The sequence below is a fragment of the Dipodomys ordii genome, unplaced genomic scaffold (assembly GCF_000151885.1).
Source record: "Dipodomys ordii isolate 6190 unplaced genomic scaffold, Dord_2.0 Scaffold1, whole genome shotgun sequence".
Lineage (NCBI taxonomy): Eukaryota > Metazoa > Chordata > Mammalia > Rodentia > Heteromyidae > Dipodomys > Dipodomys ordii.
The window spans coordinates 21224901-21249760 of NW_012267217.1; the positions used below are offsets into that span (position 1 = coordinate 21224901).

At 35.5% G+C, this 24860-nt stretch overlaps 1 protein-coding gene across 1 annotated transcript in view; it reads right to left on the reverse strand.

Annotated features, from left to right (window-relative positions):
• Vwa8 (von Willebrand factor A domain containing 8) overlaps positions 1 to 24860 on the reverse strand; it is a 264776-nt gene that overhangs the window by 122384 nt on the left and 117532 nt on the right. The window contains exons 22-26 of the mRNA XM_013010639.1: positions 15491 to 15566; positions 13578 to 13713; positions 10139 to 10258; positions 5444 to 5649; positions 3976 to 4127 (exon numbers count right to left, since the gene is read on the reverse strand). Of these exons, the coding sequence (XP_012866093.1) occupies positions 3976 to 4127; positions 5444 to 5649; positions 10139 to 10258; positions 13578 to 13713; positions 15491 to 15566 (690 nt within the window). The remainder of the gene's footprint in view (positions 1 to 3975; positions 4128 to 5443; positions 5650 to 10138; positions 10259 to 13577; positions 13714 to 15490; positions 15567 to 24860) is intronic.

Below are 24860 nucleotides of genomic sequence, written 5' to 3' on the forward strand. Positions count from 1 at the left end.
ATTCTGTTTGCAAACACACACAATTGATGATGCTCTGAAAAGGAAGATAAATACCCAATACAACCCTGCAACACACAGTGCAGTAGCACACAAATGGTTTTTACAACAGGAGGTCATAATCTCAGCCACTTTCACTGGGACTATTTATATATGTGAACTACTATTAAAGTAGCTAAAAAAGTAATGAAAGACTAAAACTTAAGGGAGAATGGCTACTACTTATTCAGCTTCCGTATTTCATTAGGAACATAAAGAATCTAGGGGTTGGAATTCTCTCATGTGCTTTCCTTAGGTCATTCTAGATGTGTCTGAACCCACAGGCAGAGGTTAGACTTCTCTCCTGGGTAGTCCATTCCATCTCTGAACACAAGGGTTACTAGCCCAACAACAGAATTCAACTCTCTAAGTTGTAATGGTGCAGAAGAAAAGTCTGCGGACAGCTTGGACTACATAGTGAGTTTCATGCCTGGGCTACATAGAAAGCCTCAAAACAAAACAATGTTCTCCCTTGAAGAATTTGTGAATTTCACTGCTTTTTTTCTCTTTAATGCTCTACAAAATAATTAAATTTCCTTGTAGTAAAGCATCTGAAGGCAGGGAGAGGATGCTTATTAACAGGACACTTGAGAATGATTGTAAGACTCTATGTGAGCTTTTTCACCAGCAGTGGGGGTACTTGCAAAGTGTACTCACATGTAACAGTCTATTAGATGTACCATCTGTCTGGTCAAACCATTATACATAATGACATTTAAACATATCCATGAAGACACAAAACGTTGGTATTACTGTGCTAATTGCTTATGAGAATACTTCATATGCTTTATGAAGCTGCTTGTTAAAGTTAAAATCAAGGTGTGAGGTGAACAGAGAAAAAAGTAGAAGATTAGTGTTTAATTAGGTCTCACTCATATAGATATGTTTCTTTTCAACCAAGATATTTGAGAATGAAGGATATTTTTTGGGGGGGGGTCCGGTCGTGGGGCCTGAACTCTGGGCCTGGGTGCTGTCCCTCAGCTCTTCAGCTCAAGGCTAGCACTCTACCACTTGAGCCACATTGCCACTTCCGGCTTTTTTCTTATGTGGTGCTGAGGAATCGAACCCAGGGCCTTGAGCATGCAAGCCAAGTGCTCTACCACTGAGCCACCTTTCCAGCTCCCAAGGATTTTTTATTTTTGACAAAGAATCTCCTCTTAGGAAGGTGCTTTACATTAAAACCAAAGACTCTGAGAAGAGAGTGTAGCTTATCAGTAGAATATGTGCCTAGAAGTCATGAGATCTAGAATCTAATTCATAGCACTAGAAAACAAAAACTCAGAAATATTTCTAATAATGTAAAATATCATATAATCATAGGAAAAGACAATTTTCAGTGTCTTTTCATTTCATTATAAAAATAACAACAAAAAAGCTAGAAGTGTGGCTCAAGTGATAGAGCAGTAGTAATGAATGAAAACACAGAGCAAGAGTATAAGGCCTGGCTTTCAAGCACTGGTGTTAGCACAAAAATAAAATAAAACAATTACTTAACAAAACTTCATCGAAAAAATATATTTATTAAAGAACACAAGTTAAATTCACCTTTCCACACTGGATCTTTATAAAGTGTGAGAGACTTACAAATAAGTAATAGCAATGTGACAATGTGCTATTTAGAAGAACAAAAGGAAAAGTGACAGTGTCTTTCTTTTGGGAATTTCCCCAAAGAGCACTAAAATAACATTACCACCTCCAAACAGCCAGAGTATATTCTGATTGCATTTGAGGAGGCCTATACAAATAGTGCCTTACATCCTCTCTGTGAGTATAGTATACCCATCTTGTTCAGAATCAATGTAATTTAGTTCCTATTCAATAGAACAAGAAAAAACAAGAAAAAAGTTGTATTTAATTTTTCATTTAGGACAAATTAATTGCAATGGAACCAATCTATCCTTTTTCTTTAGGAACAGAAATCCAGTGTGATTATGCCATCTATAATAAAATATTCACATTTTACCAAGAGAGAACTCAATTTAGTTAAGTAATTCTCTAAATTCAAATGACCAATATGGAACTATGAGCTCTCTAAGGGTTGGATTCTGTATTTTCATGTTTCTGTATGTATGACGCAGGGATAGTTTGAATGCACAACTAACTGCTTAGTTTCCAAGGTATTATCTTGTTTACTTAAACATATCCTCTTATAATTGGATAGAAATAGTGGTATGGAGGCTGTGGATTTCACTAAAGGGCAGTAAAACATAATTGTCCCCTAAAGATAAATGCTTTGAGTGAATACACCAATTACAGTCTGATACTGACTCTACTCTAAAGGAAATTTACTCACCTTCCACATCTCTACAAGTTTATTTTTAGCTGTACATAGTAGGTGACAACTGGTTGTTTTCAACTCCTTCAGCATGAATGCCTCATCCTGTTTCCGCATTCAATGTACTTTGCCTCTGCTAACATGTAAATACTAAAGTTGGAACTGCCCTGGCAAATACCAATATTCCATGTAAGAAATTTTCAATATACAACTGAGAAAGATAATGAGTAACAAATAATTTATCTTTTTTAGAAACTGAATTTGACAACTATTTTCCTTTGACTGATCTTACAGAAGAAATATGTGGGTTGATTTTTAGCAAAAGTACTGCATAATTATTTTTAAATTATAAGCCAACTTCCTATGAAACTAGAACTCCAATTCTATAAATTTGTTCACAGCAATAAAACCACCTCATTCCAACTGAAATTAATAAAGCTTAGAAAAAGAAAATAAAATTTATGAGTAGTAATGGATGTTTTCATATTAAAGACAATGTTTCTCTACTATAGGAAAAATGTCATAGTCAATGAGTTAATGACTTACTGTCAAAATGCCCATAAACACTGCTAACCAATCACTAAAATGATATTATAGAAAAATGTATTCATTAGCAACTGAAACATTCACTCTTCTGGAAAAAAATTTAATCATTAATAATACATACTAGTACACTGATAATTTGTAACATAACTTCAACTTGTGCTTTTACCACAAAAGGGAAATATTTGTTTCTCTAAGAAATAATACTTTACTAATTTATTTTACTCATATATATATATATATATATATATATATATATATAAAATGAGAAGTTTTGTAGTGACATGAAAACATAAATAATTTATAATGATTGCTTAGGAAAAAATAAATATTGCTAGACTGAACACTGATAGGTACTTAAAACCTTTTTCTGTATAGTGCTTCCTACATGAAAGTAAAGTCAAATACTAATTTATTTTAAGAATAATGATTATTACTTGTGAATTAATAATAATGGATTACGTTTTTCAGGCAAATATGGCACTAGATATATTACCAATAAATTATGAAAAGTTAACATTATTGTTCAGTAAACTTGCACTGATTTAATTATTCCTCATATACTCTGTACTTCCTTTCTGGCCAACAAGATATTTGCAAAGCTCTTAGCTAAGGGTAAGTCAGTGGCTTGTGATATTAAAATGAAAGGTAGGAACTGGCTTATATGACACTCGCCCACCTGTTCTTACTACCCTTTCATCTGCGAAGCTGAAATAAATACCAAAAGTTTAGTAAACTACCATAAAGCAAACTATATAATAACAGAAATAAGAACATTTTAAGTATCTTTTTATGTTTATACATTGATTTGCACAGGATTATGAAATAATGAGACCCATTATAACTCAACAAAAGGACAGAGACTGTTATAGAAACAAATATTTCCCTTTATTTGACTGTATTACATCTACTCATGGGAAAGTCATGATAATTAAAATTTCCAATTTAAAGGCCTATAAATAATGCTAGTTAGCTGAAACTCAGCCAGCAAATAGCATCATATAGAGTGATTTCCACATCAACTCAGTTTAGTAGAGTCTAATAGTAGGTTAGGAATTATCAGTATTTAACAATCATAAGAACCAAGTTCAAGTTCACTTTATCAAGTGAGTTTGCCTTACTCCTTTGCCAGTTGCACATTGGTAGGCTTTGCTCCAATTGGTATCCCATATTTGTGCAAAGTGTTAATCAAAATCTCCCTCATGTCATTGTTGTAAGAATCAAAGTCAAACACATTCCGAACCACATTAGAGAGGCCTTCACTGGGAAATTTCTGTATGAAGAACAAAAAAAATGCTTATTATATACGTGATAAACTGTGCGGCATTATAAAAACCAATGGAACAATAAGACATTTACTGGTCCTGCTGGAAAACCAGATAGATAGCAGAAATACCTGTTTTTTTTTTAATCTTTCTTTTTTTTTTTTAAATCTTTCTTTGGTTGCTCAGAAGACTAAATAATATTTTCCTTTTAAAACAGATACCAAAATTTGAGGAAAGGCAGTTCTTCCTCTTAAACGTCAGGGTGCTGCTCAGATCCTGGTGTTCAGTCAGTGGTTCCACCACTGCTTTCTGAAACCATCTAGCTTTACGAGGAACATCAGATTGACCAAAGCAAAAAAAATTGCTTTTACATAAAGGAAAGTGCTGAATATCAAAAGGCTAAGTAGAAAACTCAATCTATGAATAAATAGAAAAAAAGATAAAAGAACCAGAAAATAAGGGAAGAATATAAAAATGAAGAAATAGGCAAAATGAGAAAGAAAAAAGCAAGTAACACTAGTAGCTCCCCAGGGCTGTTTCCTGGATGTTTTGATATTCTTTAGGTGCTAGGTAGGATCTAGCCTTGTGATACTAGATTTATCATAGTTTTTTGTTTTTTGCTTTTTGTTTTTTCTTTTGTTTCTTCCTAGAGTTATATTATTAATAGACATATGAAATAAAATGTGATCTTTCCATATATATAAAAGAATGTACATATAATCACTTTATAAACAGCTAAAACCTACTTAGCCATTTAAATCTATTTCATTTTTATATAACTACATTGTACAGTTATGATATGTAACAGATTTTAAAAACTTAATTCTTCCTGTGCATCTGAAACTCGGTACCCTTTACAAACATCCATTTGTTTTATAAATATAATTTACATGAGGTTGGCTTTTATGTTCTTTGCCGAGCAGACTGCACAGTGTATATGGTCAGAAGGAGATCCATATCCCTTCCCATTTACTCTAGCCTGTAAGACTTTATAGGTATCTTAGCAATGCTGTTAATTACTATTGTTTCTGCTTTCACATCATTTGTTTCAAAATGAAGAGATTTTCTACCTAGATGTGACATGCTTATAGAACAATAGGACAAGGAAAGTTTTCTACTGTCTCATTGTTGTACTCTCTTGACTCCAAACACTTACTTCTCCCCTCCAAAACCTGTCACCAAATTTCATAGCTTCTTTATAATGACCATAGCATAGAACCTTGCCAGAGCCAATCATAATACTAAATGTTCTTTGTTCTAGTTACATTATGGATTATTTTCAGAAATTAAAAGGCCTGGCATAGTTGATAGGTATACTCCATACCTGTAAGTGTTTGACAATGTTGACAACTTCCCTAGTAGAATATGGATAGTTAATAATACCCTGGTCAGCCAAACTCCTCAGCTCTCCAAAGGCAGCAACAAGTTTCTGAAGGATTGGTTCTGGCACATTTGGTCCATATTGTTTGAGCATCTCAAGCTCTGAGTGGGGTTTGGGGTTGTCAACTGCATGGCAGCTGAAAATGTCACCTAGGGAAAAGAGAAGTGTCAGATTCAGCATGCAAAGAATCCATCAGAAATTCCAAGGACAAATATAGTTGTTTAAAGAGTCATCAATAGCTCATCAAAGTACAGTCAGCCTATCTCAACAATAGGGTGGCACGGAGAAAAAAGTAAATGATGGAAGCAGACAGGAGGTTGACCTCATTGAGAAGGTGATACTCAAGTAACTATAAATACTGGCCCAGAACATTGCAATGGTAGGTAGAGCTAACGCTAAGATCCAAGGCAAGCAACCTAGTGTGTGTGGATGGGAGAGGCAGGAGAACAGAGTGCCTGGAACAGAATTACAAATGGGGAGAGCAGTCAGATATGAGATAAGACAGATCTCACATGCCTGTGTAAAATATTTTAAAGATTTGTGTGCTTATACCCAGAGTAAGATAGGAGACTAGCCCCCACCCCCATCCAACCTCCCTGCCTCAGAGCTGGCAATATACCACCCGAGTCATGCCTCCAGTTCAGACATAATCTTGCTCTGTTGCTCAGGTCTTGAACTTATAGGCTACATATCTTGTTAGCAAAGGCTCTGACCACACTGACTGTGTGTATGCAGAGCAAATAATCTTGGAGGATAGTGCTTGTCTGTCTCTTTCTTTTTCTGAAAAAAGTAAGTATCTTTATTCATATAATTTCCTCCTATCTCTGTGTTTCCCAATGGGAACTGGGGCTTAAGAACCAGCACAAATACTGATACTTTACTTTTTTTTCTGTGAAAATCAAATTCTTCCTTTGTCCCTGAGCCAGGGATCTAGTGTGTCCTGCCAGGGAATTGTAGCAGTCTAAGTTGTTAGGTTAGAGGCAGGGCAAAATCTTAGATTCTTCTTAGATCATGACATAAGGTAAGAGTAAGGTACGGAAACCTACTAGAAGACTATTTCAAATAGCATGTCTGAAAGATGATGGCATTAAGATGAGAATGGGGGTAATGGAAGCAATATGAAGTAACATAATTCTAATTATATGTCAAAGGGACAGCCAGTAAGACCTGCTGATAGATGGTAAGAAAAAAGGAGGAAAATCAAGAACTATTTTGACACATGAAGATGGAGTTATTATCAAGGAAGAATGAAAATCAGGTTAATTATATACATATTATATTCAAGATACAGGAACTATTACACAGGCAGTTGCATGTGAATGTAGGGTCTAAGAGAGAAGCTGGGCCTAGATATAAAAATCTGTCAATAACAGGTATAAAGATGGTATTTTAAAATATGAAATATTCTTATTTTTCCAAGGAAATGAACACAGATAAGTAAAACAGAACTAGGGCATTTCAACAAGGAGGCTGAGAAGGAATGGTCATGATTACAGGAAAAAAGCCCAGAAAGCATTTAAAGGAATATCAAGTGCAAGACAAGATGTGAAGGAGAAGAGATTGATAAGCACTATCAACTATATTAAATATTGTTGATAGTTAAGAAAAAGTAGGATTTCAAATGGATTATTGAATTTACCAACAGGAAGTCCCTTTTAATGAGCCAGGCAAAACCTCTTTTCTGAGGCACAACATATGCAAAACTCTGATTAGAATAGACAGAAGAGAGTGTAAAGAAAAAGAGATAGTAAGTATAAGCACCTCTTCTGAGCACCCAATAACTATTAGGAGTTTTGCTGCAAAGTAGAGCAGACAAGTCTAGCAGCAGGCCAAAGCAGTGATGAGAAAGTCTTTTTTTAAGACTGAGTAAACAGCTGCTTGATAATTTCTTGCTGGGAATCTATCACAGAAGGGATTACTGAGGTAGGAGAGGTGGCAGCGTCTTTGAGGAGGCAGGATCCAATGCTTCTCTGGAGGACTGGCACAGATGGAAGCATGGGAAATGTAACTGAGGGGAAAACACAGCACTGTGGTTGAAAGAGTCAGAGTTTGAGGACATTAGTTTCCAAACTCTGTGTCTTTCTCAGGTGTCTTTCTCAGTAGGACTCCAGGAAAAAGTGACAGGCACCTGGAAGGAAAGTCAGTAAACTGTATCCTGATCAGATATGGGAGGGAAAGGAAACCGATGGGAATGAAGCACTTCTTATTTCATAAATGCTCTACTCCAGTTTCTCATGGTGAGTGCTGAAGGACTGTGCAATTTTAAAACAAACAAATTCATGCAGCAGTGTTAGAACTCTAAGGAGGGAGAAGATCTGAATTACTAGCCTAGGAGAACAGGAAAAGGAAAGGAGCAGGGAAACAGAGTGTAACTGCCCAAAGGGACACTTTAGGTTCACAGTCAAGAGTTTAAAGAGATTGGTCAGAGTGGTTTTATGCTTTTTCTAACCACCTTCAGCTGTACAAGTATAGGCTCCATGTAGTCAGTGAGTAACCAGGGCTGAGGGGTTCTAAATGTACAGGATAATCTGAGCGAAGCAGTAGGAAGTAGAAGATGTATACAAATGAATAAGAAATGTGAATGATCATGGAATCAAGTGGGGTAAGGGGTGGGGGAAAAGGCCTGGTAAGAGGGAACAAAAAATACTAAAAGGGAAGCCAGACACCAGTGGCTCACACCTGTAATCCTAGGTACTCAGGAGGCTGAGATCACAAGCCAGCATGGGCAGGAAAGTCCCTGAGACTCTTATCTCCAATTAACCATGCATGTGTGTGTGTGTGCGCCCATGTACATGCGTGCGCGTGTGCGCGTGCGCGCACGCACACACACACACACACACACACACACACACAGAGGAAATGAAGCTGTGGTAGAGTGCCAACCTTGAGTGAAGAAAGCTAAGGGAAAATTCAATCCTAGAATTCAAACCCTGGCGCTAGCACATGCATGCGTGCGCATGCGCATACACGTACACGTGTACACACACACACACACACACACAATCAAAAGGTTAGTGAAACAGTGGTAGGATCCCTGGATTAGAGTTTCCATTAGGGTTGTTGAATTTGGTGGCTCAGTGGTAGAGTGCTTGTCTTGAATGCATGAGGCCCTGGGTTCAATTCCTCAGCACCACATAACCAAAAAGAAAAAAGCGGGTTGTTGAATTTGAGAATAAGAATTAGTAGATTGAAAGATTGAATATGGTAGGATGAAATTAAAATCCCAAGGAAAAGAATAACTAACCAGATTATAGTTTCAGTTACTGAAACTAGAGTATGTCCACAAGAACAGGTAGCTAAAGTATGAAATGGAAATAAATATTTCCAGGGAACCAAGAGACTAAAGAGGCAGAAAGGGCCACATTTGTATATACAATCACCACCCCAAGAAGAGTAGAGCTGGAGTAAGTAACAAAAATCACTGGGCCCAGTGTCAGGGGAAGAAGCAACACTGCTTGAAAGATCTTCACTGGGAGGAATCAGCTGAGGATCATAATTTCATCTGAACTAGCAAACAAGCTCACAGGATATGGGAGTAGATGGAAGATGGAGACACATTAGAGAATGTGTATTCTTATAGGTATTAAAATAAATGTGATGAGGGATAACCTAGGGGTAAGAATGATCTATGAAATGCCTACATGTGGAAGTGGCGCTGTAGCTCAAGTGGTAGAGCGCTTGCCTTGAGCTGAAGAGCTGAGGGACAGCACCCAGGCCCAGAGTTCAAGCCCCACGACTGACCAAAAAAAAAAAGAAATGCCTACATGTAAGAAGAACTCAAACCTTTTCATACTAGAAACAACTACAGATTTACTTTGCTATGTTTACATCCCACATGAGTTCTCAGTGATTTTTAGAGTAGTATCGATATATGGTAAAAACTACAAAAACAGTTTAACTGAGCACATTATACTTTCTGTGTGGATACAGATATACACATGAATACATGGTATATTTTGCCTTTTGATTTTCTATTTCTGCATGAGACATCACTGATCTCATTCTTTTAAAATAGTTGAATAGTATTCTATTGTGTGGATAAAACAGATTTTTTAAAAAAAAATCTCATCCCATTTGGATGGACATTTGGGTTGTTTCCATTCTTGGTGTTATAAACAATGTTGTGCTTCCTATTCTTGTACATAAATCAATGCACAGTTAAATGCCTTGGATAAATCCCTTGACACAAAATTGTTAGACCAAGTTCCTAATAGGAGATTGGGTCTGCTTATTAATGAGTACAGGAGTCTAGAACTATATGCTTGCCACTAAGAAGGTCCTTTTTCAAGCCTTCTGATGCTTATATTTATCCAGGGCATCACTAATTGGTCTGAATTAGTTTCCTTGGAGCTGGCCTCAAAAAAAAGATACTAAAAACTTATTATTTTATTCCAAGAAGCTTTGAAGAGCAAAGTATAGTTGTAACTGTTTAAGAAGAAAGGCCCTAGAATCAAACTTGGATATGAAGCATAGCTATACCACTTATTAGCTAGATGACCATAGAAAAACTTCATCTCCATGAGTATCGGATTCTGATGGTGGCACAATACAAGCTACAAAGAGATGGCCATTACATGTCGCTATTAGCATTATTATGATGAACTCTGCTGCTGGTATTATCATCACCACTGTTCTTACCCAAGGTGCCGAAGAAATCATTGCCTAAGAAAGGAAATCCAGGTCTGTTGGCCAGAACAATCATCCTAAAATCAGGATGGATTACTATTACATTTTCTCTTCCATTCACATTAGTGGAATCTGAAAAACAAAATGACTTGTTACTCCACATTGATATTTAATAATTCTTAAGAATATTACATTATAGATTTAAAAGAATATATGTAGACATACTGCTCAGTTAAAAAAAAAAACCTCTATGGGATCTGGCTGTAATAACTGGATTACACAAAAACAAATTTTCTTCTCAAGAACAGAATACTGATAAAGTATACAGTAAATTACAGATACTTGTACATTTATGTAAATTCAACCTAGGTCTAAAAAGCAAACTTGTCTAAATGCTGTCTTCCAATGCTCAAAACTGGCTTGAAATGTAATTATTCTTTATGAAAAAAATATAAAATGAAATAAAAATAAAAGATAAAAATGCATCATAAGGTAATCCAACATTCTTCAGTTTTTTTTTTTTGTTGTTGTTTTTGGGTCTGGTCCTGGGGCCTGAACTCTGGGCCTGGGTGTTGTCCCTCAGCTCTTCAGCTCAAGGCTAGTGCTCTACCACTTGAGCCACAGCGCCACTTCCAGCTTTTTTCTTTTTGCTTATGTGGTGCTGAGGAATTGAACCCAAGGCCTCAGGCATGCAAGGCAAGAGCTCTACCACTGAGCCACCTTCCCAGCCCACATTCTTCAGTTTTTATCAGCTATATCCCTTTGGCATAAAGCCTGATATTATGTAGCTTAAGGAGCCATTCTTATTTAGATCACACACTTGACAACCTAAGGCAGTTTATTAGTGAAATGTTGGTTTATTTCTAGTTAGGGGATTCTAACATAGCTCTTAAAAGAAGTGATCAAAAAAAAAGTGCTCTAAAGTAGACTACCACTTTCTTTATGCAATAGCTAAGGTACTGCCTGTAGGCCGTACTGATTAGTATATATTTCAGATAGAACTGCCATAGCTAAGACATACCTTGAAATGGTGAAACCCTTATTATGTTTATTTTAAAAGAAGCACTTGCCATGTAAACCTATGTTACAAACTGTCCATCTTTAAAACATATGGTTATGGTTATGACACACCTGCAATTTTATCTGAGATGAACAGTAAAGTTAACTGACAGTCATAATTTTTTAATACCAGTAATCCTCAAGGTGCCACGTGCACATGTAAATATAACCCTCAGTTTTAACATTTGATTCTCATTAATTGTATTTATTTATTTTTATTAGCCTGAATTACTTATAATGAGGGATGTTTATTGTTGTCTATTGCTGTCTATCCACATATGTTTACAATATATTCCAACCCATCTCACTGACTTAATTTGTTTCTTTTTAAAATTAGTTTACATTTCTTATACAGAGGGGGATTTCACTGTTACATTTCCACACATGTTTACAATATGTTCCAATAAATCTCATTCCCTTGATTTTCATTAATTTTATTATATACAACAGCATGTAAAACCTAATTTAAACAAATAATAAAAAAAAGAGGCTGTAAAAAGGCAAGGAAAATAAAGTTCTAGAAAACCTAGAATTGATGACTTATAAAACTCTGTTTAAGCTGGATGCTGGTGGCTCATCCCTGTAATACTAGTTTCTCAGGAGGCTGAGAACTGAGGGTCTCAGTTTGAAGCCAGCTTAGACAGGCAACTCCATGAGACTCTTACTTCCAATTAAACGCCAGAAAACCGGAAGTGGGAGCTGTGACTCAAAGTGGTAGACTGCTTTTCTTGAGCAAAAAAGCTTAGAAACAGCAGTCAGGCTCTAAGACCCACGTCAGACAAGAACAACAACAAAAAAACACCACAAAACAAAAAGCCTCTGTTCAAATGAGTTTTTATTGTCTTGCTCAAAGTGTTGTCTAAGATGGAAGGAGAATAATCAAAGTGGCATTGATCACAAGTATACTGTATTTACAAACTGACAATTATTTATAGATAATAATAATGTTTTAAAACCTCTAAAAACAAAAAAAGTTCTGCCTACAGAGCTGGGAGTATAGCTTTTAATAGAACACATGCTTGGCATTTAAGAGGTCCTAGGTTCAATCTTCAGCTCTTAAAAAAAAAGACATCATCCTTGAGTTTGAAAATCATTATTTGCTCCTTCTACTTGTAGGCTATCCCTCAAAAGCAGGAGAGAAACGTAAAATGTCACCAGGAAATAGTTACTCCTTTAACCATGAATTGTTTAATTAATGTTTACTTTCTATTTCACTGAACTGTGATGCCTTTAAAAATGGCAAATGTCAAATCCTGAGGTTCTGATTGATGTCAAGGAACAGTATTCAAGCTATCTCAAATTCTCCTTTTTCATCAATCCATTGTGAAGTGGAATATTACAATGCTGTTGTGCATACTGAGGCTCAGAAGGATAGTTCTTTCAATGATAATTTCCAAGAGAATATCTTGTACCATTCTACTTGCTGTTTTTACAGGCTCACTTCAAACACCAAAAATGTTATTAGTTCTGACTTGATGGGTCACTATGTTGTTGGTTAGGTATTTCTGATGGCTAGTTGTAAATTTTCAAATTTTCAGAAATTTTAAATAGAAACTAGGTAATATTCTCATATTAGATATATTTTTCTTTGTAGGTTAAACACAATGATATTTTGCTATCTTTATTTTTTTCCAAACAATAGCAACAAAAAGGCACATGAGTGAGGAGGGCAAAAAAGATACAGTGGAACAGACAACAACTCCTCCCAGAAATAGGTGTGTGTGTGTATATACATACATAAATACATTAGTGTTTAGCTATGAAACAAAATGTTCAATATTTTTCTAATTACACTGAGCTAATAATACAATAAATCTTCATATTATGAGCCAGAGTTGAAAAAATTCCAAGCTGCAATTAAATGAAAGAAATAACACATAAATACCTGAGAAATGAGAGTAAAGACTGTATGTAGGTATTCTCAGAACAGAAAAATATGAAGCTGATTTGTCTTAAAGCCACTAGAGAAAATTTCGAAGGCACCCTCTATTCACATACAAAGTGAAACTAGGGGCTGTAGATGTAGCTCAGAGCACAGGTTTCTACATATGAAGCTCTGGGGTTTAACCAATAGCACCACAATTAAAACCAGTGAAGCAAGATTTAGACATTGGTTAGTTAATTACTTTTTATTTGACAGTATTCAGAACCTCAAGCACTATATAACATTTGAGCCATGTTCACCAGCACTTAGATATCAATTTTTGGAAATGATTGATAATATAGACAATGTAATTTATATTGAACTTAAACTTATTGTTTGTAAATAAGTAGCCACCTAAACTTGTGCCTTAATATCAAAGACATAAAAATCAGTGTTGCTTTTTTTTTTTTAAGCATCAATTAGTTGTGCATGGGTTTTTGTTTCCGATATTGCTTTTAAAATACTTACTGGCAACAATTCGTCTTCCATCAGCTAAAATCATTTCTCCATTTTCTACTAGAGTTTTCAAAACACAGGTGACATTTGTTGGGGCTTTGTCTGCCTCATCCACTACTAGAACATGACCCAACTTTACTGCTTTCACCTTAGAAGACAGAAAAGTTATTAAAGAAAATGAAAGTAACCATTATTGAAATTTCATCTTTCTGTTTTGGGCATACAATAGCTACTTTTAAGGTATCTATACTACTCTCGCCACAAAAAGTCTATAACATTCTTGAGCAAAACTCATAGATCTCTACTAAAATTTTCATGTAGTTCCTAAACTGCCAACTTCACAGTAGTTATCTCATTTCCTTTCAACATTCGAGTTATTCACAACAATGTTTCACACCATAGGATAGGGAAGATAAGGCAAGTAGAAATATAGGAAGCAAAGTGTCATGGAAGTTAAGAGGAATAAGATACTACAAGCAATTGTGGGCATTAGAACATTGCATTTGTTATGGCTCTTGGAGTAGTGCTATAATTTAATCAATAAAATTAATAATGAAGAAGTGAGTATTCAACTCAAAGAGAATAAAATTCCTGGGCATATTTACTGAAGAATAAGTATGAATAATCTATGTTGGCTAAAATAGAGATTAAATGTACAAAAAGAGAGAAAAGGCTCTGGAAGGGTAGACCACAAAAGACCTGGTTGCCAGACCAAGAAATATGTGTATGTGTATTTATGACTTCCAGTAGCAGTATTCAAAATAAACTAAAAGATGACTATAAGAATTTGGTTAGAAAAGATCTGGGAACCAGGTTAGGGTAGGCATGGAAAAAAATAGAGATAAAATGTATTTGATCAATCTACAGGGCTATGCTGTGGTAGAATCTTGCATCTACTTGGATAGGAAGTAGGGAAAGGAAAAAAAGTAAGAGAGAGAGAGACAGGTCTTCAGTGACTTGTGAATGTGGATATTATAGAAGAAAACAAAAACTCAAAATATTTTTTAGGCTGAGCATTGGTGGCTCACGCCTGTAATCCTAGCTACCCAGGAGACTGAGATCTGAGGATTCTGGTAGGAAAGTCCATGAGACTCTTATCTCTAATTAACCACCAGAAAACTGGAAGTGGTGTTGTGGCTCAAGTCGTTGAGCATTAACCTTGAGCTGAAGAGCTCAGAGACAACACCCAGGCCCAGAGTTCAAGCCCCATGACTGAAAGGAGGCAGAAAGGCGGATTGTATAGTTCTGACTTATAATTTTAAGGAACTATAAATCAATATGGGAAGATTCCTTTTATATTTATGTCACATTCTCAAAGGGATAGTAAACAATCTTTTAGGATAAAAAGAAGTTTTGGAAAAATAAAATAGGTAGCTCCTACCCAATAACCACTTCTATTCAAGGAAAGTTGGTTTAATTAAGAAGGAGAAACTAAAGCCCTCAATCCCCAGCACCAGGACCATAAAAGGGATCTATGATGGCTCATTTGTGCAAAGGAGTTCTCTGCATCCAGGAACATACCTGGTTGCCTTGATTTGTTTGGGTCTTGAGTGAGAAGTTGAGAACTGGATGTTTCCAGCTTCCCCAAAACTTGGATAATATCTTAATAGTTAAAACCATTTAATTTTTTCTAGATTTATTATCTAATTTCAAGCTAGACATTTAAACACAATAGCGAACAAAAAGATCTTTTCTAGAAGGAAAATCAACAGAGAATTGTGTTATTCATTAAATCTTTCACTAAACAGAAGAAAACAGATTATATTCAATAATTTGTATTTAAATATCTATACCTAAAATGACACATGAATGTGTTCTAGTTAGACTGAGATATTTTCAAATCTATAGAAGACTCCTATATACTCAAAGGCTGAAACAGAACTATCACTCAAAAAATACTTTAAAATACTAATTGGATTACCAACCAAAGGTGAGTCTTCATACACAATTAGTCCATCTTTAACTGAAGGCTGAAGAGTAAGACTTTGTACTGTGGTATCCCTAAAGTTAAACCAAAACATTCCAGTTAGTAAGGAAATAAACTGATGTTTAGACATGAATAAAATGAGTATTTATTTTAAAGTTTTTATTCATTATCCTACTTTTCCCAAGGGGAAGGAAGTAACAAATACAATTCTACCAGGCAATATTATTTTGTTGATTTAATATAAATTACAAGGTCTTGGAATTAATATAGGTTTATCTGGTTCTTCTTTTCTTTCTGGTAATCTCTTTTGTGACCATTTCATACCTCAAAATCATATCCTGAGTGTGAGGAGACAATTTTAAATATATTCATATTGTATATAATACTTATTTAAAAATAATTTTGATGGCAAGTTTGGCAATGACTGCTGCTGATTAAATAAAGCAAGTCTCTGAACTGCATAGTCAGATCCAAACTGCCATCAATAGGGGCTATAGATAAGCATGTCACACCACTCATTCCAAAGGCACAGAAGAATTATTTCATAAGTTTTTAACATTTCTGCTGGGATTGTGCCTCTCTCTCTCTCTCCCTGTGAGAGACACACACACACAAACACACACATACATACTCACATAACCATTGGGTTAGATAAAGGCTGTCTTTGAGGTAACAAGTGATCCTATTTCATCTGCAAATCTGAGTTAGAGAGCATACTCATACTTCAAATGATTACTTGGGGTTGGGTAGTCAAGGGAGTAAGAACTGAGGGTTTACTGATTTGTTGAATCTAACTCCTTTGTACAACTACTTACAGGTAATACAAATATAATTATAAAATTAGAATTGATGGTTTTGGTATGGTATCTACTCCAGTGGAGCTAAATTTGACTTACTACTGTAGTGGGTAACATCTGCATTAGAATCCTCATTTCCCCAAGCCAGAGAAGGTATGTTGGCAATATAATTGGTATCTTTTACAATTTTGAGACTTCTATCTTATACCCAGCTTACAGGGATCCTCTCTATAACCAGACAGAAATGTGATGGGTTTTCTTAGTAAATTGCTGTGTCTGGCCCATTGTCATTCCTCATTCTCTTCTAAGCTTCCAACCCTGACCCTAACCCTCTAGGGGCTTAGCACTCATCCCACAATCAACAACTACCTACAGTTCACAAAGAACAGATTCCAAAGAATTCTTTTATCTTCACCAAAAAAGTCAAATCAAAATATGTCTAAAAATAAAGTGGGAAGCACAAAGGAAACTGAAAATATATTGTAATAATTTATCAGTGCTTTTCAACTTTTGAGATGAACATGTTTGCTGCACAACATTATGATATCTATTTTCTGTATTCACTTGTCTTATAAATTGAATGTCAGATATACTTTATACTGCTTTTTACTTACAAATTAACTTTTAGTTTGGGACAAAGTAAGAGTAGAGTTTAATTAACTTACTTAAACTCACTGTTAATATCCTAGCAATAGAGAAGGGGGTTGGTGAGGAAGGAAAAAAGATGTGTTCACACAGATTTTTATAGCAATAGAATGAATTTCTCACATATCTAATGGGCAACAACATGTCACCTTCCAGCACTGGAAAGGAGAAAGAAACTCTTGCCTCATTGTCAGTAGCAATGTCAGTTGTTACCTTAATAATTATAGTGTTTCAGAGAAGATTAAGAATTGTAAATTCAAACTGAATTCTAATTATTAAAAGGCAAATGAAGTTACTCGCTAACACATGAATTCTGGTAGTACACAGCTTGTCAAATTAGATTTCTTAAAACACTTTTGTGCTAGAAATAAAACCTATTGCTTGTGAGAACAAACACAAATTAGACAATTTTCAAAAGAGACTAAAATAAAGATAAACACAAATGGGAAACACACTTTGAGTGGAGTAGTTTATAAGAAAGATAAAGAATCTCATGGGCAGTGTTCTGCTCAGTCTGGCTTTGAACCACAATCCTCAGATCTCAGTCTCTTGAGTAGCTAGGATTACAGACCTGAGCCACCAGTATGAACGAATAGACTCTAAAAGGCAATATAATGACTCCTGTTCAGAGTATTTGATAAAAAACATTGCTCTGCATTCATAAGCATCTTGGATAGAGATATTAATTCTCTACTCAAAAAATAATGATCCTAAGGGAATATTTTTACTTGTTCCTTTCAAAACCACTTTGAAGGGCTGGGATGTAGCTCAGTGGCAAAGTGCTTGCCTAGCAAGTGCAACGTCCTGGGTTCGATCCCCAGTACCAAAAAAAAGAAAAGACAAAAAAAAAAACCAATCAAAACCACTTTGAAGTATGAGCTAACAAAAGCTTTGAATCAACAATATTGGGAAGACAAGATGGTTAAAACATGTGTAAGTCATATTTTCTTTAGCATATAGTTTAATAAAGAGGTGGTTTTCTAGTTGCCAATAATGGTTGGTAAATTAATACAAGTATTCAGCTAATTGTTGACATTTATGTTAACACCAATTAATTGTTCACACTTCTTACCAGCTGTCTATCAATTAAAGCTTGCATCAGTAAGTGGGCTGAGATACTGTGTTAAACTCTACTCTTAACACTGTGGTTTTGCTTTTTTGAAAATTGGAGTTATTAATGCTTCAGTAGTAACTTCAAATAATTCCAGATGCAATAGTAATTAAATTGTGTAAAGAACAGGTTTGTGTTAAAATCAAGAAACAAAACTTGCTTCTACAGAACAAGCACAATGTGTTCTCAAATGCTGCTTGTGAAGGTTCAACAAGCTAATATCTTCTCATTTATTGAGCAGCAAAAATAAATCTCAAAATAGTGGTGTTTATTTTGAGGATGATATTTTAATGAGTGACATTTTAATAATTTGGGTAAGCTTTCTTTCAGATAAAATAACAGAAACAGTAGTGAAGGAAAAAGACACAAGATCTTCATACAGCAGGCAAAAATCTCCATTAATACTTTATAGTTCATTGAAATAAAAATGGCTGCAGTATATCTGCAGTTTATTCAATAATACAGGCCAAATGTAAGAAAGGAAAGACAGGCTATAGCTCAAAGGAACAAACAGATATTTGTTCAATTAAAAAACAGAGAAATGAGCTGGGTGCTGGTAATTCTAGCTGTAATTGTCGCTACCCAGGCTGAGATCTAAGGACCACAGTTCAAAGCTTGTTTGTCACTTATCTCCAGTTAACCTACAAAAAGCCAGAAGTGGAGCTATAGCTTAAGTGGTAGAGTGCTACCCTTGAGCAAAAAAGAAAAAAGAAAAAAGCTCAAGGACAGTGCCTAGGCCTGAGTTCAAGCCTTAGGACCAGCACATATGTGTATGCACACACACATACACAAAAGACAAAAAAAAACCACATAAAAGAAACAAAGTGATTGCAAAAATAGAACTAAATGTTAATCTTTTACCAATAAGATATAAACATAGTATCGCTGAGTGAGAAGTGAAATTCTATTAAAAGACATCTTTCAAGTGAAGAAGAATTAATAACATTATCAAAAATACAATTTCTACAGGCTAGGTAGTACAGGTCTGTAATTTCATTTACCTGAGAGGTATAGAAAAAAAAAAATCCTAAGTGGAAGCTAGTCCAAGAAAAGTACGCAGGAGATTCTCCCCCAGAAACCAACTACAAGAAAGAAAACTAAAGATGTAGTTCAAGTGGCAGAGTACTTTGTCCTCAGTTCAATCCACAGATGTGTGTTAAAATGTTTTTTTTCCAAAATAAATAATAGAATAAAGGTAAAAACACTAATAACAAAACAGTACTTCGAACAAATTAGTTTACAAATTAATGTTTTACAAACATTCTAGACTTTCTTCTGAATAGCAGCAAATGACTCTTCTGCCCCTACCTGCAAAGACAAATTTATTTTGTCATAGTGGGAAAGAAATTTCCTCTAATTCTCTAACAAGTCATGTTGCCATCCAATTTTTAAAAAGACATAAGATAAAAATAAGCCTATGACTCCTGGTAGGTCCATTTAAAAACCAGCATGAGACTATATCTAAGTACCTCTAGTTTGGTTGATCTATTAACCCCCTAAAAGCCTAAGATCACTCATCTCTACACTGGGAATGAACAGAACATAGGAGCAAATACAACTGAGTGAAAGTAAGGAACCTGACCTGTAAGGAAAGCAAGACACAGAGTAAAAATGAGTCTTATTACCGAGTGCTCTGAATATTTTGAGGGAAAAGTCATTTTAGAAAGATAAGCAAAATATTATTTCTGCCAAAGTGACTGAAAAGCCTCCAGCTCTTAAAATAGTTGTTTTGGAGGACACACAGCTTACTTAATAGTCAATCATTCTTTGCTAATACATCCAGATGTAAAAACTCCTAACAAACTATAAAGGGAAGGAAGACCTTGGGGAATAATATTTATGCAAGAAAATCTGCTGGGGTGCAATGCGTTGCAGTTGTTCAGAAGTGGGCTCTTGCTGGGAACCACAGGCAGAAAATCAGCACAGTCAAAGTCATTTGGTGGCAGCTTACCCACACCAAGTCTCCTGCTGTTAGTGATGCAGTGTTTAAAAAGAAAATCTTCTAGTAGTCAGAGCCATGATGACTATCAAGTCTTCCCCAAACCCACAATGTTTTCTAAGTTGTCTTTAGAAATAAAAACAAATCTCTAATAACATACAGATAACTAGGGTTTTTTTTCTTCTTTTTCAAAAAAAAAATTTTTTTAAATCTGTACTCTAAACCAAGCTATTCATCTTGAGAAATTTTAGGGACTCACAATGACCTAGTTTCTTTGCAGGAACTTCCTCTTTTTTTTTTTTTTTTGGAAAAAATAAAACAGTGCACAGCTTTTTTTTTTTTGAGTCAGTTTTTTAAATGAGAAGAATAATGGATTGAAGACAAAAATGCAATGGTATACACAAAGGCAGCCAGGGGAAAAGGCTGATGATTTTATCTGTTGGATAAATCTTTATCAGAAAATAGAGTATATAGTAATTTATGTTTTTAAAAGACTTTACCAATTAACTACAAAAAATGTTATAAAGAGTAAAAATGAGCAAATCACCATTTTTCATATCATGACATTTCAGTTTCCCATTCAACAAAGAGAATTTCTAGACTTGAAGTGTTAGGCATGGGAAATTCAGAGATCTTGCTCTCTGGAAGTGGACATGGTAGATAAGGGGATAGATGATGAAATACAACTCACATTAGAGGTGATAAAGGCTATCATAGAAGTCAAAACAAAGTTTAATGGAGATCCAGAGAAGAAAGGAATTCAATCTGATGGAGGAAGACAAGTTTCTGGCGATAAAACAGGATATTTATAGGCAGGGATGCATAGAAGTTGTGTTCAGGCAGAGCAATAATCTAATGTGAAACTTGGAGATACAAGAGAAGTTTAAGGAAACACAATGATATACTATGTCTAGAACACAGCTGTGTGGAGGGAAGAGACTGGACAGGTAGAACAAATCTAGAGTGTTCATTCTTAAAAATGCTAGAGTCTGACTTACCTTTCATGGGAAATGTAAAGCCATCAGGGGCAATCATCTATCTATTTCAGAGGAAGAACTCTCTTTATGGATGTCTCAATAATGAATGGAAGTGAAGAGACATTGCATGTATTCATTTGTTTACAAGATGCTTATGTAACATTGGCTATTCTCAGATCGCATGCTGGGAGAAGGCTACTGAATACATATGCTTTCCTTTAAGGAGAGCTCACTGGTCAGCCTGAAGACAGGAGCAATAATATGTAAGACAGGCACACTAACAGAGCCTGTTCTAGGTCAGAGGCCCTAAACTTACCATCAATAAAAGTTGTTTTGCAAAACACACATTGTGAAACATGTAAAAAAAAATAGAAACAAAAAAACTATGAGCTAAAATTACCTTAATTACATTCTTAAATTTTAGTTGTTAATAATGAAAAACTTTTTTGTTCTTAAAAATTAAAGGAAGCTATTTTTGGGAAAGCAATATGATTGGTATACTTTGTTATTTGTATGGTTGAAAGTGTGGTCCTAAGTTTAGTTTATTTCAATAGCTGAGAAACAGCTTGTGAAGATATCTGCACAGACCCAAATGGAAGAAGTATAACACGGATTGCACTCCTTAGAGTCAGTATGCATTTTTCAATCCCATTTGTCAAACATAGAAAGTTGTCTTTGATCCCTCTTTTAAAAAAACACTTTGTGCTAATGATGGCACAATATAAGGAAATGTCAGCTTATAAAAAAAGAAGGGAAGGGAGAGGAGAAGGAATAACAACATGCTGAAACAAGGACACAGGATGACCCAATACAACAATAATACTCACAAGACAATATGTTGGAAATGAACCTTACAACTTCTGGAGGGGGGAAGTAGGAAGTGGGAAGGAAGGGAGAGTAGGAGAAAAACAAAGGAGGGATAACAATGGTCAATAAGAAATGCACTCCTTAACTTACTCATGTAACTATAACCTCTCTGTATGGAATCTTTACAATAAAATATTTTTTAAAAGAAGGGAAGCCCCTCTATACAGTATCTACAATAAAAAACATATATTAAGAAAAAGAAAAAAAAGAAGGGAAGGTTGAAGACTTTTTTTTGGTCAGTCGTGGGGCTTGAACTCTGGGCCTGGGAGCTATCCCTCAGCTCTTCAGCTCAAGGCGAGCACTCTATTGCTTGAGCCACATCACCACTTCCGGTTTTCTAGTGGTTTATTGGAGATGAGTCTCACGGACTTACCTTGTCCGGGCTGGCTTTGAACCATGATCCTCAGATCTCAGCCTCCTGAGTAGCTAGGATTATAGACATGAGCCACCAGCACCCGAATTAAAGACATTTTCTTACAGAAAAAAAATTTTGAATGTAGACTTAATGCTTCTGGGGGTAGAAGCCATTTAAAGGATCCTACCTTATATGTTGACCCTAATCACTATTATTTCCTGAGGCTTAGATTGTTGCTAGTCCTCATACCTTTGCTATTGGCTAGAGTCTACATTGTCACCAAACAACCCTCTACTCACTGATCAGAAAAGGACTGGGTATTACCACTCTAACAGATCAAACACATCTTGGGTCAATTTACCTACTGAATCTCTAGAAAAGACAAAAAATTGTTAAGATTCATATCTTGCTGCAAATTCTAGCACTGTTCTGAAAATAATCATTGAGTAAAATTTGTTGAGTTCCATTCCTCAAGTAGTCTCCTATTTTCTTCCAATCTCATAATCCTTTAAATCTTTGTACATCATTTAGCATTTATATTTCCCCATATATTGAGGAATTTTTTTTTTAACCACACATCTCTGCCAGCCCTAGAAAGAATGCCTCCTGGCAGCAGTGACTTGTCTATCCTGCTTTTTGCTTCTCTATCCTGCTTTTAGGCCTAGAATAATGCTGGCGACACAAGAGTTCAATAAAGGCTGGTACCCATTCAGAGATCTTTTATCTCCAAAATTACCTGGCTTCCAGGTGCAAAAGGCACTGACCTCTGAATGAGGATAGTGAAACCTTTCTTCAGAGAATCCTCCCAGAAATTCCAGGAGGTTACAAGTCCTCCACCCCATCACCACTAAGGGGTAACTTTTAGCAGTGATTTAGTAATATGGGAGCGAAACACTTTGCTCTCTTACTTCCATATTTCCAGGTGGAATAATGAAGATAGCATCCTCCACACTGAAGCCTCTATTGAACAGGCTGAGGCCATACTTCACCTACAACCTCCTCTGCCCAATCTATCTAGCATCTACATTTCTCCACAAACTTCCCCTTCCAAAATCATTTACACAAACATCCTCAGGAGCAATGCTCTCTTCTGATCCAAGGGAGCCCAATCCTAGATTATTTAATGATTAATCTGCCAAATTCACATAGTAATGGTCAGGAACTCTAGACTTGTAGTGAGCATAACAAGTGACAAGTTGAGAACAGCTTCGAACAGTGAGGTATGCAGTAACCTCTATGTGTTTGCTAAATAAAGAAACAAATAGAAGACAGGAATTCAAATGGACTTGAAGATCAACCAGAGAAGAATCAAAGATTATCATAAACCTAAAAAATACACATAACAATTAGAGGCATGTGTGTAATTCATTTGGTTAAAAGCAGGAAGTGGAAGGCATTCTTCATGGGAGAACTACTATCCCAGTGCTGCTCCAAATTCTTTAAAAGTGTTTTCAGATTCATCTCTGGGAAGATGACATAGAAGTTTCCTGTAGCTGCTGCCATCCTACATGTCTCTGGTCTTGAGAGCTCTTACCAATACCAAGACTGTTGTGATGACTCCATCATATTTTTTCCATGAGACAGCTTTGACTTTTCCTGTTTTTCCACCAATACTTCAATCTGCCCTCTAGGACTTCATAAATTTCAAAATTTATTCTGTCACATTCAGTTTTCCTTGGTTTGAGGAAAGCCTGCATGTGAGTATGCTGTGCTTCATAGAGCATACCATCAGTGACTCTGGGATGTATGATTTTAAGAGGGCCAAGAGTAGAGTTTTGCACTTAATTTGCCATGTACTTTACTAATTTGTTCAGTTGTACGACAAGGAAAAAAATACACAAACGTACTGTGCAAAGGTAAATGGTTTATAAATAACCATAACACAGTATTTTAACCCCCCGACACTGGTTACAACATTTACATAATACAGTCCTAAGAACTGAAATGTCTTATAATCTTAAAAATACCTCAAACTCTCTACTAGTCTGAGAAGAATAAATGAAAATCACTATGCGATACCAGTTTATGCCCTTGAGACAGGTAATATGGGCATAACCTTTAAAACAAAAAACCTTTTGATAATGGCAGCTGTTAGTAAATTGTGGAATAACAATTATTGTTTCTCAACATTCCTTTTTTTCTTTATTAAACCTTTCACCCACTAATTTTTGGCTAAGCCCATAACCACTTCAGAATAAAGACCTCATGTTTTAATCAGTCTTACAGACTGACAATTTGATGAAGGTCTGTCTGGCTAATAGGTAGCTAATAGCTTATAAGCAGATATAGATTACTCAAATTCCAAGAAGTGTTTTGTAAATGTCTGGGGAAGAAGGCATAACCTTGTTTCCCTCTTGTTCCTTCTGAGGGGCTGAGTGCAGAAAACCTCTGGGGTAACAAAAGTAGAAATGACTAAAACTATCATCTGAGTCTCCCTAAAGAAGATGACTTTAATGTATAGACTAAAACTAGACAATAGAACTTATTTTGATAGAAATGTCCTTTGCACACTCAGTCAGTAGCCACCATAAACATGTCTAGCACAACAGAGGAGCTGACTTTTTAACTGAATTTTAATTCAGTTAAATTTAAATAGCTATGGGGAGCTAATGGCTACTGACTGGTACAAGTCTAAATAACAATTGCTTCAAGAAAAGCGATTTTCCAACCCTTTGAT